This window comes from Ambystoma mexicanum, chromosome 13, assembly GCF_040938575.1.
Source record: "Ambystoma mexicanum isolate Mex_15411 chromosome 13, UKY_AmexF1_1, whole genome shotgun sequence".
NCBI classification, from domain to species: domain Eukaryota; kingdom Metazoa; phylum Chordata; class Amphibia; order Caudata; family Ambystomatidae; genus Ambystoma; species Ambystoma mexicanum.
This window is the reverse complement of record NC_090938.1, coordinates 502,229,111-502,250,463: the sequence shown is the minus strand read 5'-3', so window position 1 is coordinate 502,250,463 and position 21,353 is coordinate 502,229,111. Positions and strand designations below refer to the sequence as shown.

Below are 21,353 nucleotides of genomic sequence, written 5' to 3'. Positions count from 1 at the left end.
GAGCCTGATTCGGGAAACGACCACGCCCGACAAGCGTAGAGGTCCGCTTGCCGAGCTTAAAGAAGGACACTCAGACCTCGCATCTGATCATCCCAATGTTCCTACTTGATCCCATGCAGCCATCACGTATGCACGCAGTAAGGGCATACATAGATAGCGGGGCCGTAGGAAACTATATGGACCACGAATTGGTGTCAAGGATGAATCTACCTCTTTGCAAAAAGACCACTTCGGATGTCATCACCACAGTTAATGGAACTGAGATTGCCTCGGGGCCTGTAACTCATTCCACTACAGAGATGACACTGTTGAGTCAAGATGGGCATCGAGAGACTATTGTGTTTGATCTAATCAAAACCCCACAGTTCCAGATAATACTGGGGATGCCATGGTTGGAAACACATAATCCTTGTATAGATTGGCGAGAGAAGAGAATAACCTTCCCGGATTGTGCACACACCTGTTACCCGGAGAAAATCCAAGAACTCTTCGATCCAGCAACCCTGCAGGACTGGGTAAAAAAATGCCCGGACTACTCAGTCGTCAATGACCTACCTTACTATCAAGAACGACTATTTCTACCACACAAGGAAATACAAGAACTAGTCATCTCCAATTACCATGACACCCTGATGGAAGGCCACCCAGGTATCGCAAAAACTGAAGCGAAAATTAAGAGACAGTTCTGGTGGCCCACTTGGCGAAAAGATGTAAAGTCATTTGTGATGTCTTGTGGCATTTGCGCCCAAAACAAAAGCCAGAAGAAAAAACCCGCTGGCCTTTTACAACCTTTGGATATTCCACCTACACCATGGCACACCTTGTCTTTAGACTTTATTACAGATCTACCTCCATGTAATGAATTTAACACCATCCTAGTTATTGTGGATCTTTTCTCCAAGATGACCCACTTTATTCCTTTAAAGGGGTTACCTTCTGCTTCGATTCTGGCCAAGGAGTTCCTCGAAAACATTGTTCGATTACACGGATTCCCTTCCGTATTGGTTTCTGACCAAGGTAGTCAATTTATCTTGCATGTTTGGAAGAAATGTTGTCAACTGGCACTAACAAGTCACCATCCCCAGACCGATGGTCAGACGGAAAGGACCAACCAGACCATTGAACAGTACCTACGCTGCATGCTACACCAGACCGAAAGCAATTGGAAAGATATTTTATGGATTTCCGAGTATGCATACAATAACTCTGTACATTCAGGAACCGGACAAAGCCCTTTTTATACCATATATGGACATCACCCTCGACCCTCAGATTCGCCTCAGCACTTAGAAATGCCTGCAGTTAGTCATTTGCACTCTACTATTACACAAGCCTTTAAGGAAGCCACAGAACATTTGAAACAAGCAAAAGAGAAATACAAGAAAAATGCTGATCAACATAGAGGTGAAGCTCCACAATACCAGATTGGGGATCAAGTTTGGCTGGCTACAAAACATATACCTCTGAAGGGAACTCGGAATTTTAATCCTAGATATTTGGGACCTTACACCATTAAGGCCATTAGCAACCCGGTGGCCGTCAAATTGGAATTACCCTCTAATATGCAAATTCATCCTGTCTTTCATGTTTCACTTCTAAAACCAGTTCAACCAGGGACAAGATTAACCAAACCACCTGACCCCATCTTGGTAGATGGAGAACCTGAATTTGAGGAAAAAAATATCCTGGACTCCAAGATGATTAAATCAAAACTTTTTTATTTGATCGAATGGAAGGTCTACGGACCACAAGAAAGATCATGGGAGCCTAGCGACCACGTTCATGCACCTCGGTTGGTGAAAAGATTCCATCGGAACTTCCCAGACAAACCGGGGCCAGGGGGAAGAACAACTTTAGGAGGGGCCTTGGGGGTGGGGGAGGTGTGGTCATGATGCCTACCCCCGGGCATCAGGACCAAGGCCCTCAGCTCCGGGAGCAGGCATCCAGACATTTGTTTAAACCTCAGCAGCCCCGGCTAGGGGCTGTCTGGGTTCAGTCCTGGCACCATAGGCGCCAGGCTCATAGACTTTACTTACCTGATGCAGACCATGCTGCAAAAGAGTCCAAGCCTACATGAGGCCTGGATGGGACTATTTTGTTACAGGGACTATTTTTTACTCTGGCGTGGCTCTAGGGAACCTCTTACCTGGAACTACTTTGGAGGCTATTTAAACCACACCCGGACAGCAGCACATGTTTCGCGTTATTCTGCATCCAGCAGCGTGACGCTCACCGTGCCTGCAGCCAGCATCCAGTCTTCTGCCACGCCCGCGTGCCTGCAGCCAGCATCCAGTCTTCTGCCATGCCCGCCTCAAATCCGGAGCTCCTAGAATAAAGAAGAAGAAAAGGACAAGGTTAGAAAACAAACTTATTTCAAATTCCTCACCTAATTCCGGAACCATTTCATCTCCAGACCTGGAAAGTACATCAGTCCTGCTTGCGTCGCTTCACCAGCTCCAGCACGGCGCCATACTCACCAGTTCTCACAGCATCTTTCGATCCGGCACTGTCTCCATCATTTCTTCGCCGTAATCCGGCACCTAGGGAACACAAGAAAAAACAAGGTGAGCCAAGGGAATCAACAAATACAACCTCTTACCACCATAGACTTACCACCGGCGGTATTATTCCATAACTCTCCACATTTTCATATGCCGCATCTGTAAAGAGGGAGAAAAACAACACGTTAACGCATGCAATAGTTACCAGACAGCGTTGGGTAACACAGACTCTTACCTGAACGCCAGCAGCAGCTACGAGACCTTCTTCTCACGAACTCCGGTGCAACTTAAGGAAGGAAGGGGACAAGAGTGAACATCGGGCACATTGAACTCTTTGAACTTGATACTTACCAATCCCGCCAGGGACTTCCGAGTCAATACTTACCGGAACTCTCCCAACGCCTTCAAACCAGTGAAGTAACTGGTATCTACGCGCCCCTGCAAGACACGCAGGATGGAGAGCTAATCTTTTACGAACATAAGGTGAGGCTACTAAGGGGATATCGGAGGTGATTAGTGGGGGAGAGCGAGAACAGTTGGGAGGCCATCACTAAAACCCACCGGTGGTTAATCCCTGTCTCCACTTGCAGGAAAATACTTCTTCGGGTCCAGCAGACAAGACTAGGCGGGCCAGTCCAGACAGTCATCTCTGCACTACGCATCACGTTGAAGGAGACCGCAGCTGTCCGGGTCCGATCGACACCCCTGTGGGGTCCAGGTGAGCGTAACATTAGGTCCAAATTAATTGCGATCGATTGAGAATGTCACTGCCTAAGTAAAAGGCAGAGGGGACATCTCTCACAACCCAACAATTATGTTCTATACTTTTGTCGCCAATTAAAATTTTTAGCATGCACCTGCTAGGCAGGAGATGTTTGGAATTTGGAGTTTCCAGGCCCATTTCCCACTTATCAATCATTTTAAAGGTGGGAATGGTCTGATCCTTTGGGAGTTTCCAGAATAATGCTTCGCTGATGAAGCTTCTTCCATTATTCAAGAATACTCTGTCAAACAGGCTCCTCCCCCTCATTTACATGAATGGGGACATACAGCTGTTCACCCTTTATCTGGATGTCGGTCAAACTTTGATCTGGGTTTTCATCATCTTTTGTCATGGGATTTGGAATGTCTTTTGATTGTGGATTGGTATAACATTTCAGAGTATTTCCTTTCAGGGTGGAATGCTACTAAAAACTGGGAGGGAGGTTTATTTTCAAAAATGGAGAAGGGTGCCCATCACCAGTTTGTTCTCCTACAGAGATGACAGTGATGTCTGGGACTTGATTGTTCAGAGAATTGAATTCTATTTTATCCGACCGTTGTTCAATCATGTGGCATGTGCCATTCAAACTCACGTAGTTGGTGCTTTGTTTTAATTTGATTGGCCGGTTAGTCTGAGTCCAGAGGACCTTGTTCACGCAGTCAATCAGGGGTAATAACCTCTGAAGGAGGTCATTCTCCAGTAGACAAAGTTTGCCCTCTGGAGTGACGACTGCTTTTTCACCCTATGTTGCCCAACGTTGATCTCCAGGTCTGCAGTCCCTTTGACGGAAATATCATTCCCATCAAACTTTTGGAGTTGTCCAGGAAGAGGTGTGAGGGGAATCTGGTGACTCTCCCCACTTCCTGAATTGAGTTTGTCAAAGGCCATTTTGGACAGGAGGGTGGCTTGGGATCCAGTATTCACCAGTGCTGATAATGCACAATGACCCTGTACCTTGATGAAGGCACAACATCTTCCTTCTCTCTCTTCAAGGTGACAAAGAAAATGTACATTCTCTGCCAGCTTGGCAGTTAATTTTTTTATATTGAACTCCGACACTGTGATCTTGGACAGTTTTCTGTGTTGGCAACCGGGAATCTGTAAAGAAGATTTTGCACCCAGAAACAAGTGGGATTGTGAGATCCCCCTTTTCCTCTGATTCTTTACCATCCCCCTTTTCCTGTAGACAGTTACCTGAACCTGTTTGCGGGAGAATACCTCAGTGCTTTAAGGGTCATCTGGGTGACATTGAGGAGGTTTACAGATGAGTTGCTCTGGGTCAGTCTCCATAATTACCCAGTCTAAATCAGGGTCTTTTGGGACCCATTTTTCATTTGGAGGGATACCTCCATCCCTGAAAGAGATTTTCTTCCCTGAATCCTCCAGGGATTCTTCTCCTTCGAAAAGGATGATGCAGACTTCCTCCACACATTGGTTATCTTTTGCTTTCAATTTCTCCTACTTACCCTCTGTTCCCTAGGTTCCAGCTTTTCGGGGTAGAAGATTTATGTTCAGGTTCAGAGGTTTCCAGGGGTTTTGTTCCGGTGGGAAAGGAAGCTTCCTCTAAGGCTTTGCATCTCCCTTTCACCCAGGCACCCTCCTCTGGAAACTGTTGGTTGTCGGAGGTTTCTTCTCGTCATTGCACCGTGGCACCAGACCCGGATGTTGAGTTATTCTAGACGGCAGTTTACAGTTGAGGGCTCTGCTCAGCCCTCCACATGCGGCTCAGGTCTTGGGTTAAGAGTTGGACTTGTCGCTCCATTTGAGACATCCTTTATGGTTGGTAAGGAGGTCTTGATTCATACCTTTGCTGCTCCCAAAAAGGGTAGCTATCCATTCTCCAAGAGTAGCTCGGTATTGGGAGTTTCCCTGATAACCTTCCATCCTAGGTCTCCCTTCTCCCTGATTTGGGAATCTATTGTCCTGAAAGCGAGGAGAGAGAGGAGGATTGTTCTGTAAATTGGGGTTTGAAGGGTATCTGGGAAAGAAACTTAGGTTGGGGGCTGAAGTATTTCTTCCCTCCTGAGGGATGTTCTGAGTGATGTTTTGAGGGAGGTTTCCTGCTTAAGTGCCCCCCCATTGTGCTGGGGGAGTCCATACATACCCCAAAATGGGTCTGTTACCCTTGTATCTTGGGCTGATATAAGTGGCAGGGTCTGATGGAGTGTTGGTCTCGATACCGTGCCTGGCTACCACCCGATTGGGTTGGATCTGATGGTCTCCTCTGCCTTTCATTCTGCTTGTTGGTGTTAGTTGGAGGAGTATTTGTAGCCGCCCCCCCTGTTTCCAAGTCCAATATGGGAGTAATTTTCTCCTCTGCCACCTTTGCAGCAGCGGGTGTGTTTGATATTTGGGGTTTTTAGGGTTGTTTTTGTTTTCAGAGGGCTTTTGGATGGACCTCATAAATCCGGGTTTCCTGTTCTATCACCCAATCCAGGGTCCTACACTCATGGAAGTCCCTTACTATTTAGGTCATAATGTATTTCGGGAGTGCATGAAAGTAAGTGTTGATGAACTCCCAGCTGTTGGTGTTCACCCACCTAGAGGTCTGTGCAAATGCATGCTTCAGCTCTTGCACAAACTCTCTAGGGGCTTGGTCTTCCCCACACTGCAGGTTGTAGGCCACCTTGTGGGACTCCTGAGGGCTGCTGGGAATGGAGAAGTGCTTTAAGATGGCCGCATTTTAGGTGGAACACTTTTGGTGATCTTGGTCCTCCAGCTCCAAAGAAGCTGGAGTATTTAAGGGAAAATGTCCATTTGACAAACTCCATGGAATTTGTATTATTCTTAATACCAAATGAAGTCCTCATTTGGTCATAAAGCTCTAGATGCTCCCATACTGAGTATTTGGCATTCTTATGGTAGGGAGCTACAAAGCTCTGTATGGCCTTTATCTGCCGAATTGGGTCTTTCACAAGACCTCTCTTCTGTTTGGCAGACTTTCTTTTCTGCTGCACCTGAGTCCACTCGCCCTCTTACTCTGAGCTTCTGCTATTGGTGGTCCATTCCCTGTCCTCTAGGCGCTCCCTACCTCTATGAGACTGGGAATCACTCCCAGAATGACGGGGTCTGGTCTCATCTCCCCTGTGGTGCTGTGGGCTCTCAGGGCCACTTCCCTGGTACTCCCCTTTTCGAACAAGGAAGTACTGATCTTCCTCATCCCTCCTTCCGGGTATGGTAGGGATTTCCCCCCACCTCGCTGAATGTGTGGAGGCTTTTAAAACACTCTTTTAAGGCCTGGATGCACAACTATTTCTTGTTTATGTTTATTAATTTATATTGCGCGCCAGACCCGAAGGTATGAGGGCTCAGGAGCAGCAAGGTTATTCTCAGCTTAGTTACAGTGCTGTACATTAATTTACAGTGTGTACATAGGTTAGTTACGATGGATACAGTAATACAGTGAAATACAGTTTACGGTTATACATATTTACAAAATTTACAAGAGCGAAGTCAGTTATTGGTCATTGTTCTGTAGCCTCTGAATGTAATTACGTCTAAAGTGTGGGTATGTTTGTGGTGTCCTTAAGGAGGGTGGTAAGGAGTTCCAATGTTGGGCTGCTTTCACCTGGAAGCTGTTGCCGCCCATTTCAGTTCGGTTCAACCTGGGAACTGTGAGCAGGTTAGTGTTGCTAGTTGTAGTGGGCCTATTTGTGGTGTATCTTATTATTCTGTCGACTAGGTAGCGGGGTGCTGCATTATTGAGGCATTTGTGTGTTAAGGAGGCTACTTTGAGCAAAATGTTATAGGTGGTTGTGAGCCAATTATGGGTTCTCCTGATGTTAGAGATGTGTTCTCTCTTGGGGATGCTAAGCGCTGCTCTGAGAGCATTATTTTGTAGGGGTCTGGATTTTGTTGGTAACCTGTTTGTTGGCTCCTACATAAAGGGCGTTACAAGAATCCAGTTTCAATAGTACAAGGGCTCTGGCTAGGGTCATGCAATTCTGAGTGGATAGGAAGTGTTTGGCTGCTCTTATAAACATACATGTGTAGGCTGTGGTGGAGGCCATTGAGCTAACCTGCTTATGGAAGGAGAGGGCGGAGTCCAGGTAGATACCTAGGGTTTTCACTTCCTTGGCTACCTTGATGGGATTGCCGTCTATAATGAAGCTGGTGTAGTTATGGTCCAGTTTGTTTAGATTAGGGGTGGATCCGAGGATGATAAGTTCAGTCTTGTCATCATTCAGGCATAGACTGTGGGAAGCCACCCATTCCTGGATGATGAGGTACACCTGTTCACCAAGGCCAAATCCTTGTTGTAATCTCCCCTCAACGGGATGAGGATCTGGGCATCATCGGCGTAATTAGTGTAGGTGATACCCAGACCGTCAAGATCATCAAACAGGGGCTTTGTGAACACGTTGTACAGTGTGGGGGAGACGCATGAACCCTGAGGGACCCCACATGTTATGGGGATGTGGTCAGCGGAAGCCGAGGTGGAAAAGACGCGCATAGATCTGTTGCTCAGGAACGACTCAATCCAGCCGATGGCTTCTTGGGAGAAGTGGGCAGCCGAGTCCAAGTGGTTGCATAGAATTTTGTGATCAACTAGATCAAATGCTGCAGAGAGGTCTAGGAGAAGCAATAAAGCAGTTTTCCCATTATCTCTGAGTGTCGATTTGGGCCTTAAGATCGATGAGAGCAGTTTCTGTCCCATGTTGGGGTCTAAAACCTGATTGCCGGATTCCTAGGAGATGGTTTTGTTCGAGGTATTTTTGTATTTGTTGATAGGCTGTCTTATCTAATATTTTGAGCAGGAAGGGGACGGTGGTGATGGGTCTGTAGTTAGTGGGTATAGAAGGGTCCAGTGAGGGTTTTTTGAGTAGAGGGAGGACCCAGGATTCTTTGAGGTAGTTTGGGATGGTACCTGATGAAAAGGAGGCGTTAATGAGTTTGGTAATGAAAGGTGGGAAGTCTCTAGCCGCATCTTTGATGATTTGCGAGGGGAAAGGGTCTCCCTGGCAATTTGACGGTTTAAGGTTGAGTATGATTTTTTCCAATTCTAACGTAGAGACTTTGGAGAAGCTGAAGCGGGTGAGTGGGTTAGGTATAGGGTTCTGACGGGTGGGGCGTGGGGAGGTGTTAGTGGAGTTAGTGATTCTTTCTTGTTGTTGATTTTGATTTGAAGGCCTGCAACTTTATTGGACAGGGCATTTTGGACACTAGTGCACCATTGTTTATCTTTCACACAAGTGTCTGGTACTAAGACAGGTGTTTCCAGCTCCGATGATAGTGAACAGTTCTTTAGTGCTGGATTTGGCTTGTAATATTCTCTGGTTATACGATTCTTGTTTAGCGATAATGATTTCTTTTTTATAGGTGGAAGCTATTTTGTTAAGGATCAGCTTGTTGATGTCAGATGGGGATTGTCTCCAGGCTTGTTCCTTTTTGCGTTTCTCTAGTCTGAGAGCTTTTAGGTGGGCAGAGAACCAGGTGTTCAAGTGGTTTTTTGGCTTACATTTTCTCAGTTTTAGCAGTGCAATAGCGTCTAAGGCTGAGCGCATACTATTGTTGTAGCTTTCTACAAGATAGTGGGGGTTCGAGGTAGCTGAGAGTTGGTTCAAGGTTGGGAGAATGAGTGGTATGAGTTTTTCCACTGTGATGTTTTTCTTGCTTCTCGTGGGGATAGTTGTGGCTAATAAGTTATTGGTGATGGGGCTTGAGGCTTCGAGTGTGAAGGTGAGGAGGTGGTGGTCAGACCATGGTTGAGGGGTGGTAGCAGTGATGGAGGCCACACAGTTGTGGTCTGCTATACAGTCAAGGGTTCTCCCTTTGTTGTGGGTAGGTTGGACACTCTTTGGGTAAAGCCTAATTCTGACAGGGTATTGTTAATGAGGGTAGCCTGGGGGTCTTTGGGGTCTTTTAGGCCTAGGTTAGAATCTCCTAAAAGTAGGCTGTGGGAGGTATTTTTTAAGTTGTTGGAGAGGATGGTAGTGAGCTCTTCCTCGAAGAAACCTAGGGGTCCAGGTGGTCTGTAGAATAAGTGGATGGTAATGGTTTGGGTGTTGGCAGTGAGAAGCTTAGCTGTGAGTGATTCACATGAGGGGATGTGGTTAGTGGTGTGAAGTCTGATGTTGAGTTGTGTTTTGGCAATAATGGCGAGGCCTCCGCCTCTGGATTCTGTTCTATCCGTTCGGAGGATAGTGTAGTCATCAGGGATGGCTAGCGAGAGAGCTGGGCCAGCGGCTGCATGGAGCTAGGACTCAGTGATGGCTAGGAAGTCTAGTTCTTCTGTCAGGATGAGGTCTGCTATGTCTGTGGCATGGGCTACTACAGATCACGCATTGATTAAGGCGCCTCTTATGGGCGAGGTGGTAGTTTTGGTGCTGATGGGTATGGTGGTTAAGTTGTGAACCTTGTGCTTAGTCCTAGTATTAGTTAGACTATGCTTGGGAATGTCTGTGGGGTGGTTGGTAGGAGTGACCGTGAGCATAAGCGGGGTCCGGTTGGTCAGTTTAGACTGGATGGTGTCCCTGGCTCGAGGCTCATATAGTCTGGGTAGTCTGGCACATAGTTTGGCATTTCTGGCGGAGAGACTGCATGGCGTAGAGAGGTGCATCATGAGTGGGCAAGTGGTGCCTATGGGGGCAGAGCTGGAAGTAGGGCTAAGATAGCTGGGTGAGTGGATGAGGTGGAGAATGACTCTCAGCAGTACTGAGTAAATGCCTGGTAGGTACATTTTGTTGGATGTAGGTGAGGTGTGGCAGTCAGATGGCAGGTAGCTATTAGGTGCTAGCTACTAGCTACTTGGTGCATCTTAGATGACCTGAGTAGTATTCACAATCAAGGCAGCTAGGTGCAAAATGAGCAAAATGTTTATTTGCAAAATGTAAAATGCAGTAATCAAATGCAGCAGTCAGATAAAAGGGTAGGTGGCTACTAGGCTACTATACAGCATTCTGGCAGCAATTATGGCAACAAGATCTGTCTAAATTCGAAATGACCAAAAACAGCATAAATCACAGTAGATTACACAACACTGTGTTACCCATGGAGAGCATGTCTGAGTGGTGAGGCTCTGTGTTGAGGTTCTACATGTTCCAGGTGGTATGCCTGATTAGAATGTTTGTAGAGGTTGGAGAGGTAGACAATTGAAGGCTATAGCATATAGCAAGAGTTACCTCTAATAGTGTACCCAGCAGGCATCACTTTCCTCTAGGCGCACGGGCAGGGGGTCTGGCCCTGGGCTCTGGTCAGCTCGGGACAGTCTCAGGACAGTGGTGGCCTTGCCCTCAGGGCCTTTCCAGGAAGGGCCGGCTGACGCCTGCCGGCTTCCGATAGGCTGGCGTAGACAGAGCACAGGCCAATCAGTAGAAGGCTGTTCTCTGCTGGGGAGGCTGAGAATGGCAGATCAGGCCAAAAGCACAGGCGGCCATCTTGGAGAGATAAAACACCTCGTGTGTTGTAATGGCGGAGATGGTGATGTTGGGCTCAAATGAGGGCAACACGGCTTGTGTGCAGCATAAAGGCATCAATAAAGAATGCGCACGTTTACTGTTCTAAATGTCAAGGGCTACCGCGCCTAAAGCGCTAAGAATAGCCTAAATCGATTCACTGAATTAAAATTATTCATAATTGTCAGCATACCTCCAGGTGGACTCCGCTTCAAGTAGGAGTTGTGACCAACTGCCCCTGCAGCAATCCGGAGCTCCTGCTCTGGAAAGGCTACAAGCTAGTCTTTTCATCCCATGTGCATTGCTACAGTTTTTAAAAATCTGTCCATGTGTAATGCATTTCAACGTCAGTTTATTTATGAGAAGTAAGTGTCTTTCTCCACTTGCGCACTTGTCCATTGCAGTAGAATTTAACTAGGCCAATTTCTTTCCATGTCACTAGGCCTTAAGTCGGAAAAAGAAGTGTTTTGGACTAGTGTGCATTTTCCAATGGATAGCACCGTGTAGCTTCACTCTTAAATACTGGCCTGGCCTGGCCTCTTTATTTCTTACATTCAGAGGCTCTATTTTACCCCACAAGGGATAGGCACACAGATCTCTGCAGCTTCCAATTCACTCTTCACTCATTACAGGCTGCGGACAGGGTTTTATTCCATGATGACATCACAACCAAAAGTTACATTCCTGGACCTTGGATGGAATGGGATTGGGTGAACAGTATAGACACATGTACATCCTATAGGGGACAGATGGTCCAATTAGCCTGGCCATATTGGGTAGCTCCGTCTGGCACCACCCACAGGAGGCCAGTGTGAACCTTCTTAGCTTGGGAAAACTACCAGCATGTGAGCACAATTATGGGTGGTGAGAATGGCTTCAGGGTCAGGCCTCTTTCCTACCAATTGTACCCCCTCTCTGACTCCTCTGGCCCTGAGTAAGGAAATTCCAGCCTCCAGCGTCCTGCTGTGTTACAATTTTGCATCGTCTGTCTTCAGTTTGATGGGAACAACAGTTTCTGCCTGCCTCGGATGAATGGGCCTTGTTCCCCCGGTTCAGATAACGTGTGTGGGGACCACAGAAATGAGCTCTCTACTTGCATTTATGAAGAATTCCAGCTCCCATCTTTTGCAGGTATTCTATCTTTTCTCTTGATTCGAAAGACTCTCTCCCAGCGTCCTTGACAAGGTTGGGCACAGCAACTGCATTGCCAGCTCTACTTTGCGTTTCTCAGGGAATCAGTGTGTCAGGCTTCTCCCTGTGTTTTGAGCCTTTCCAATGTCTCTTCATGATTACTTTGGTGATGTCATCCAGTTATGGTCTGTGGGGCTGCTTCAGCGGGTGTCATCTTTCATCTTGGGAGCATGCTGGGAAGAGGGATTTATGGCCTCCTCAACACCGCCTTTCGCTCCTGACATCCACATTTCCTCCTTGGCAATAGCTTTTCCTCTATGCCAGATAACCCATCTCCCTACCAAACAAACTGCTCACCTCGTTACCAGTCAACTCCCATCCATCGCTGCCTCTCTACAGGCAGCACCCCATAAATACCAACCACCCTCTAATCTCTTTGCATCAACACTTCTCATTACTAACCATCCCACTGCACGGCCATTGAACCCCCTGTACTGCCTGTAGCATCACATACAATGTCCCATTTCTATTAAAAATCTTAGATAAGGTAGCATACACCCAAATAAAAAAATTCCTAGAGCTGAACCTGCTTCTAGGCTCACGCCAATCAGGTTTCTGGCCACAACATGGCACAGAAACAGCACTCATCGATCTGAAGGCCCAAATAGACAATCTCAGAGATAAGGGAAAATTAGCACTTCTCCTCCTACTAGACCTTTCGGCTGCATTTGACTTGGTGGACCACAAAGTCTTATGCAGTCACCTGGACTCAGCAGCCCACTTCTCGAAAGAAGCTATAGTATGGATACAGTCATTCCTTAGTGACAGGACCATGAGGGTCTTCTACCCATCGACAGCAGCAGACCCCATACCCATTACTTGCGGAGTGCCCCAGGGATCATGTGTCTATAGCATCGTTCAGGCATGGATGGCCAATCACGGCCTGTGCCTAAACGATGACAAAACAGAGCTCATCATCCTAGGCACTGCATCTCACATTATCAAACTCAGCCCTGACTACTTATCGTTCACCATCGATGGGAACATTATCAATGTCGCCAGAGAAGTAAAAACCTTAGGCTTTTACTTAGACTCAACCCTATCATTTACCAAACAGGTAAACTCCTTGGCCTCTTCTACAGCATACACATGCAAATTAATACGAGCTGGGAAACAATTCCTATCAGATAGCAGTTGCCTGATCTTATTTAGAGCCCACATCTTATCAACACTTGATTATTGTAATGCCCTATACATAAGGGCGAATAAACAAATCATCAATAGAATACAGGTGCTCCAAACAATGTGCTTAGAGCAGCTCTAAGCATTCCAAAAAGAGATCACATATCTAAAATAAGAAGGAAACCTAAATGGTTATCCACCCAAGAAAAAAATCAACCTCAAAACTGCTTCCCTCATCCACAAATGCTTAAATAAAAAAGCCCCTTGCTACTTAACAGAACGATTCGCCAGGAAAAACCTCAATCAGACCTCTAAGAACAGTTAACTCACTGTCTTCAAGTGCCACGCTTCAAATTATCTGCCATTGGAGGTTCCAGCTTCCCAGTTAGGTCAGCAAAACTGTGGAACTCCCTACCACATACACTAAGGTCAGACCAAACCTTCACCAAATTCAGGGAGAATCTAATAAAATGGCTCATAGAGATGGACAAGTAACATGTCCTCCCTATATATCCTCTCGTTGATTTATTACCTGAATTGCTTGCATGCATTTCTGTATCGTCTAATGTACTCTAGATAAAGTAATGACAGTTATCTAGTATGTTTATGATTGCTAGCTATGATTTGTTGTCGACATGTGTATGTCCACCAACCAAACCTGCTTTGATCCTCAACCTTTTAACTCTGAGGAAAACTGTTTAATTATGCTCCGCAACCCTTGTAACTAAGCTGTACACCTTCTTATCACTTGCGCCCTGATACCCTCGGGTCCAGCGTGTACAATAAACAAACAAACGAACAATAAATGACCCTCACCCTCATTGGCCCTGTCACTGCAGATCTTAAGTTTGCCTTTGTTTTCCCCTGGGTGTGGATGCCCTGCTTTGAGAAGCCACCACAGCCACATAGAGGCAAGGGTGCAGCAAGGGAAACTTGGTGCCAGCCACGGGGTAGTGATGGCCAAGCTCCTGCAGTCTGCTTTACAGCCCCATGGAGAAGTGCAGTGTTGGTCGGTGAGGCAAGGCCCTACCTTCTGGACTCTGCTTTTAGCCATCTGGATCCAATGAGTCGTTGACATTTCACACCAAGGTTGTCCTGCAGTCCAGTGTGGCAAATGCCACCCTACCCCTTATTTTGGAAGGTGAACCTTAGACTTGTTTTATAGGTCAATCTTCTGGAGTTAACATGAGGTCCACACCACAAGTTCATTATCATTGGTGACCCTATGTGTTCTCTTAAGCTAGAATGTCACATTCTAATGGCACTATCAGGTGGTAACCGCCTTGCTTGGGCCTTTAACAATGGTCAAGGATGTTACCCCCTGGTAATGACTCAAAGAGGGGGCCATTAGTGCAATTAGAACATTCCACCCAATGTCAGTAGAATGTTCTGTTTAAAAGTAGGAGCGCCAAAGGAGGGACCAAGTACTTCTACCTGCCATTATTGCCCTCTGGCAATGCAATTGCTCTTCCAATGTTCCAGTGGTCTAATGTTCTACTTAAGCATTACTCTTCACAGCTTTGAGCAATACATTCTCTTTTGTGGCCGCAAGCCCAATTTATGGGCTTGAACGATTCAAGGCTGCGTAAAGAGGCTGGCGGACACTTAAGATGCTGTATTGCCCTCATCATCGAACAATAAGGCTATTAGCACTCAGATTGCGGGCAAGGCAGTTGTGGTGCCCCGTTGCATCCACTTTATCCCTGGCTCTGTCTCCGTGCCATGGAAATAAAAAAACTACTTAAATCCCTTGGGCGCAGAGGGACAGATGTCCAGTCTTCCTTTTCATGGCATATGGTTGGACCCATGGGATAGCCCGGAAAAAGGCAGACACAGCAAAGTGGCAAAGGAAGGGAGGACTGCCCGGTGATCGCAGGTGGCACAGGGATAAGGTCAGTGTTGGGGAGGAGGGTAAGCATGGAGAACGTTGGAATCTGCTAGGATTCCACTCTTTGAACTCTGCTCGTAGTTCAACGTAATCTGTAGAGGTCACCATGCAACGACTCATCACTGCACTGCCTTTCTTCCACTACAGCTCTCCTCTCCCACTTGGTTGGTCTGCCCACCTGGCTGTGCCTTTCAACATGCTGCCCACTACCCCAGCCAGACACTCCCATCAGAAACCCATCAGAGAAACCTCCAGGTCCTTCAAGAACTTCCCATTGGAAGCCCTCCTGGAAGACCTCACCAACCTCCACCTCGAATGAACCGAACACCCCCAACTGAACTGCGACCCTCTACTGGAAATACTCAACACCACCCTCTCAGCCTCCATTGACCGACACACACCTCTGAAACAACGCACCTGCAAACTGAAACCGTCCGCACCCTGGTACTCGCAAGAACTCAACCTCAGCAAAAGAGTCATCCTGAAACAAGAGAACCTGGCGCCGCTCGAGGACCACATCTGACCTGGCGCTCCTCAATGAACTCGGAGCAACCCGCCAACAACTAATCAACACAGCCAAGGCCTCCTACTATCAGAACACTATAGCAGAAGCCGACAACAAAAGCGGAGCCTTCTTCAAAGCGGTCAAGCATTGTATCAACCCGCTACCCAACCCTGTCATACCACACTCTATCAAAAAATCCACTGCCATTAACACCTTCTTCATCGACAAAATCAGCAAGATTTGTCAGCACGTATACAACAGCTCTGTATCCACAGACCCACCTCACATCCCTCGTTGCAAAATCTCCACACCCTGGAATTCATTTAGGACGTTCTCTACAGAGGACCATTTAGAAACCCTATATGCCCTCAAAGCCACATCATATACAGATGGCATCCTCCCAGCATCCATCCTCAAGACCCTCCCTGCAGAAGCTCTCCTTCCCTACCTGGAGATCATCAACAGCTCCCTAATTCAAGGCACCTTCCTAGGTAAGATCAGCAACTGCAGCAACACATCAACACCAACAATCTCCTCCAAACGTACCATCCAGGTTCAAACCCAGATGCAGCACGTAGACAGCTACCATGCAGGTGATCGACGCCCTCCTAATCCTTGATGACGGCTACCCCAGCTGGTTCTAATCGACCACTCTGCGCTTTTCACATAGTATACTGCCAGGCACTCATGGAGCCCCTACATTGGCTCATAGAGATCGGTGCCCTTGTCCTACGCTACGATTTAAGTCGTACCTCACCAACCCCCTGCAGTTTGTTCAGATGGACTCTTCTAGATCGCCAATGCTACCCGTCACCTGTAAAGTCCTGCAGGGTTCCATCCTCTTCCCAGTTATCTTCAATCTATACATGGAGCTGCTTGGAGCCCCCCTAGCCACACACATCCACATCCACCAATATGTCGGCGGCACACAGCTATGCCTCAAGATCGACTCCATCAAGGAAATCCACAGGCTCAAAACATACCTCTCACTGATCCAGTCTTGAATGGCCAGTGCATACTTGAATCTCAACCCATCCAAGACCAAATTCCTACTGCTCACCAACAGCACCGAACACCCAGACATACAGGGTGAACGGACGTGTTGCGTAGAGCGGACGAGATCGTAGAATGAACAAGCACAGATTGCATCCAATACTGATGAGTGCGTAGAATAGATGAATACGTAGAGCTGCCGAATGCATAGAGCATGGGGCAGACAGGAGTGCATGAGTGAGATAGACAGGAGTGCATGCGTGACGTAGACAAAAATGCATGCTTGGGGCACACAAGAGTACATCCGTGGGGCAGACAAAAGTACATGCATGGGGCCGACCCGAGTACACATGCGGACTGGAGCGTGCCGAGCGGACCCGAGCACGAGCCGGAATGCATAAGTACGTGGCACGGACCTGGTGTATGAAGCAGACTGGGATGCATGGAGCGGATAGGAGTGCATGGAACGGACTGGAGAACATAGAATTGCGTGACGTATATAGTATGGTTTAGAATGCAGAGAACGTTGGAAAGAGCATATAACCCATCATATCACACCACCATGCTTACTCTCTGCTTTACATCACCACTCAACTAGAACACAGAGATACTATGACACCATTCGGTATAACTGTTCTCATACCAACATCCGCTGCTCACTCCACATCACTCTAAGTAATCACTGCTGGTTACACACCCACCAGCCAGGCGTTCTCCTCAGGCATAAGGCAGCCACATCCGGCCTGGATAAACCCGGCCGGAACGAACACATACTCCTGATCTCTCAACCACCACACCTACCGCTAAAAAGCAGCTATTACACGGATAACGCACGAGCTGCACACATACCCGGTGCTCAAACGCACCTTTTTGACTCTCGCTACTCTCTCTACTGATCTGAACTTCAGTTCCCAAGGGCGTTCAACCTACCAGCGCCTTCAGACCATACCAATGGTATATAAGGCGCTATATAAATGCAAAATAACAACAATAACAATATAGTCCTGGCTATCAATCATGAACCCTGAGGGCTTCACACGCAAGCTCACCTCTTGTGCCAAGTCCCTTGTGTTCCACATCGACAAACACCTCTCCTTCAAGACACAAATAGCTAAGAAAACTCAGACAGCTTCATATCACCTCTCCATCTTGCGGAATGTCAAGCCCTTCGTCCCTCCAGGCAACTTTTGATCCTCTGTTCAAGCACTGGTCCTATCCCACCTGGATGGGGATAATACCCTCCTGGAAGGCCTCCCGTCGTCCTCCCTTGTGCCCCGGAGAAGTGTCCTGCACGCGGCTGCACGCCTCGTTAAGGGTCTGCCCAGATATGACCACATCACTGCGGCCCTCATCGACCTTCACTGACTCCCACTCACTCACAAATCCCCTTCAAGTCTTGCTGCATCATTTATAAGGCAGTCGGCCTCAAGTCACCAAGCTACCTTGCGGAGAATCTCAGCATCTCCGGTGGACAGCGCACCAAAAGAAGCCAGGACACGTGCAGGCTTGAAATCTGCCGTTGCAAAAAGGAAAGAACTAGAAAATAAACCTTCTCTGTCTTTGCCCTAAGACTATGGAACCTCCTCCCCATAAGCATCAAACTCACCCCCATGCTCCTAGAATTCAGAAAATAACTCAAGACCCACTTCTTTAAGGAGTCTCTCCTCCTCAACACCTAGGCCATCACTTGCCCTCCCCACCCCGGCACCACCTGACTCGCTAGTCACCGTCTGCCCCTCTCCTTCCCGCCACCCTGTACAGCTGTACCCCTCCTCTGTGCCCCTCTGTATCCTACCCCTGCTGTATATTTGTTCCATCGGTACCTCTGAAAAGCACTCCATTGTGTATCTGTGTTGTTGTATACCTCTGTAAAGTGCTCCGTTGCTTCTCGAAGCTAGGTCAGCTCTCAATAAATAAAAAAATTATAATCTACCAGTTAGTTGGTAGAGTTGGCTCAAGCATGCCTACTGTCTCCTTTATAGAGACGGACCTCTATGAAGGAGCCTTCATGGAACTCATGGTGCCACAGGCAAGGGTACTATGGCTATAGGCTCAGTATTTCATTTAAGAGGAACGCTTATAAATGAATGAAAGTTGTTTGGACTCACCCATCTGATGCTGGATAACCAGTTGCCACACACTTCCGTTGATATTTATAGATTTGTGTTTGTTTTTTGCAGGTTAACAGATTTAACAAGGTGGAAGACCGAGCCATTCTCATTACAGACCGACATCTGTACAAGATGGATCCCGGCAAGCAGTACAAAGTGATGAACACCATCCCTCTGTACAACGTAAGTACCGCTGCACCCTCAGGAGCAGCACAGGTTGTGTAGGGTAACATCCCAAGGCACCATTGAAGTGCCCTTGAAGACTAGGGCCCAGGCTTGCCAACATCCCAAGGTAAAATTGAAGTGTTCTTGAAGGTTAGGAGCCTGGATGCCAACATCCCAAGATGCAATGCAAGTGTCCTTGCGGTTTACAGCTATGGCAACCAAACAACGCTGTTATTGATGGCCTGTCTTGCGACAGGAAAGATGGATCTATAGCACGTATGGGGTAGAGCACCTACTATGACCTGACCGGCTGCCATGATCGCATGCAGCTCTTCCAGTGCACCTATACCATGGTCTATGGCAGGGGTCTGCAGCCTTTGGCTCTCCATTTACTTTGGACGTCAACTCCCATTAGCCCTAGGAAGCATAGTCAATAGTAAGAGGTCCTAGGAGTTGTAGTCCAAAACATCTGGCGAGCAGCAGGTTGCAGACCCCTGGTCTGTGGCAATTCCGGCTTTTCTTGTCCAAAGCCTCCACCTAGCTCTGCTAGTCCGCCTCTTTTTTTTAACTTTAAATAGCATGGGCTTCCTGTAACTGGAAAGCACACACGACTGAGAGGACTCCAGTGCAGTCACCTCCAAGGGAGTGCTCCAGCTGCTTGCTGTTATATTGGTCTCGCCCATCTTTCTGCTGCCTTCCGGTTTGATCGTCTAAGGCTAAGGGACACACGCAGTCAAGTCCACTGCACCCGAATCATGACGTGATCCAGCCTCACAGCCCTGCGAGCCCAGATAAACCCTCAGATTTGTCCCCTGAGATTTTTTCCTGTTTTTTTAAGAAAGGCTGATACTGAGTTCCTAGTGGTTGTATTCAATGCGATATTTGAACTGAGCTTTTATTTGTATGATGCCATTCAGATATGCTAGGTACAAAACAAAATCCTGGATTGAGGAAAATTAGAATATTACGAACTCAATTTGTCCTAATTCATTTTTGGGAAGTGATGTTGGAAATGGTATGATATGTTGTGGTACAAGACTTTTATACTGTGCCAAATCCCTACCATAGTGGTCTCCACTGTGAACCACTATTGTGCTAGTAAAGCAAACCCTGGTCTCTGATTGAGTAAGAATGTGTAATTAATGATGGTGTGGCAGGTGATATAACTGTATGCAATTAGAATTTGATGTGGGTGTGAAGATTAGGATTTGAGGAGCCTGTTGAAATTGTGAGGTTCTATGTGATTTTTGTCAAAGATTTCATCAATTTATTTTTTTGTGGTAGATTTGGACAGACTGCGTGAAGAGCATCGAGGACATTTATAGGCAGTGTGGTATGCTTAGGGCACATAGACTGCGTGGAGAGCTTGAGGCTCATTTATAGGCAGTGTGGTATAGTTAAGGCACATTGATAGACTGTGTGGAGAGCTTGGGGCTCATGTATAGGCAGTGTGGTATGCTTAGGGCACATAGATGGACTGCGTGGAGAGCTTGGGGCTCATTTATAGGCAGTGTGGTATAGTTAAGGCACATTGATAGACTGTGTGGAGAGCTTGGGCTCATGTATAGGCAGTGTGGTATGCTTAGGGCACATAGATGGACTGCGTGGAGAGCTTGGGGCTCATGTATAGGCAGTGTGGTATGCTTAGGGCACATTGATAGACTGTGTGGAGAACTTGGGGCTCATTTATATGCAGTGTGGTATAGTTAAGGCACATTGATAGACTGTGTGGAGAGCTTGGGGCTCATGTATAGGCAGTGTGGTATGCTTAGGGCACATAGATGGACTGCGAGGAGAGCTTGGGGCTCATTTATAGGCAGTGTGGTATAGTTAAGGCACATTGATAGACTGTGTGGAGAGCTTGGGGCTCATGTATAGGCAGTGTGGTATGCTTAGGGCACATAGATGGACTGCGTGGAGAGCTTGGGGCTCATTTATAGGCAGTGTGGTATAGTTAAGGCACATTGATAGACTGTGTGGAGAGCTTGGGGCTCATTTATAGGCAGTGTGGTATAGTTAAGGCACATTGATAGACTGTGTGAAGAGTTTGGGGCCTACTTATAGGCAGTAGGATATGCTTGGAACACACTGGCAGTGTCTGCCAGTGAGCTCCAAGTGGGCACTGGTAGTATAGCTCAGTGGCAACACGCTCGTCTTGGAAACAAGACTACACAGAGCAACACAAGTTCGAATCGCTGGTCCGCGCTTAGAAACCTCTTCGGTATTAATTGCGTTACAAATAACCAATTATAATCATTATAATTATAAAAATTATAACTGAAAAGTTTGGGGTACATTTATAGGAACTGTCATATGCTTGGGGCACAAGTATTGGCAGTGTGATATACATAGGGCAGGTGGGCAGACTGTGTGGAGAGCTTGGGGCTCATTAATAGGCAGTGTGCTATGGTTAAGGCACATTAATAGACTGCGTGGAGAGCTTGGGGCTCATTTATAGGCAGTGTGGTATGGTTAGGGCACATTAATAGACTGTGTGGAGAGCTTGGGGCTCATTTATAGGCAGTGTGGTATGGTTAGGGCACATTAATAGACTGGGTGGAGAGCTTGGGGCTCATTAATAGACAGGGTGATATGTCTGGGGCACAACTTGAAGTACTTCTCGTTGCTCTGGAGGAACCTCGGTCACCTTTTTGGCACACTGAAGTCTAAGCACCTAGTGGTGATTGTGCTCATTGTGGGCGCTAGAAGAAAAGTGTATT

The 21,353-nt window shown here is 47.1% G+C and overlaps 1 protein-coding gene across 1 annotated transcript in view; it reads left to right on the top strand.

The window, feature by feature from the left end:
- Positions 1 to 21,353, top strand: part of MYO1D (myosin ID) — a 780,763-nt gene that overhangs the window by 573,680 nt on the left and 185,730 nt on the right. Inside the window, exon 20 of the mRNA XM_069634169.1 lies at positions 18,538 to 18,651. Coding sequence (XP_069490270.1) covers positions 18,538 to 18,651 — 114 coding nt within the window. The remainder of the gene's footprint in view (positions 1 to 18,537; positions 18,652 to 21,353) is intronic.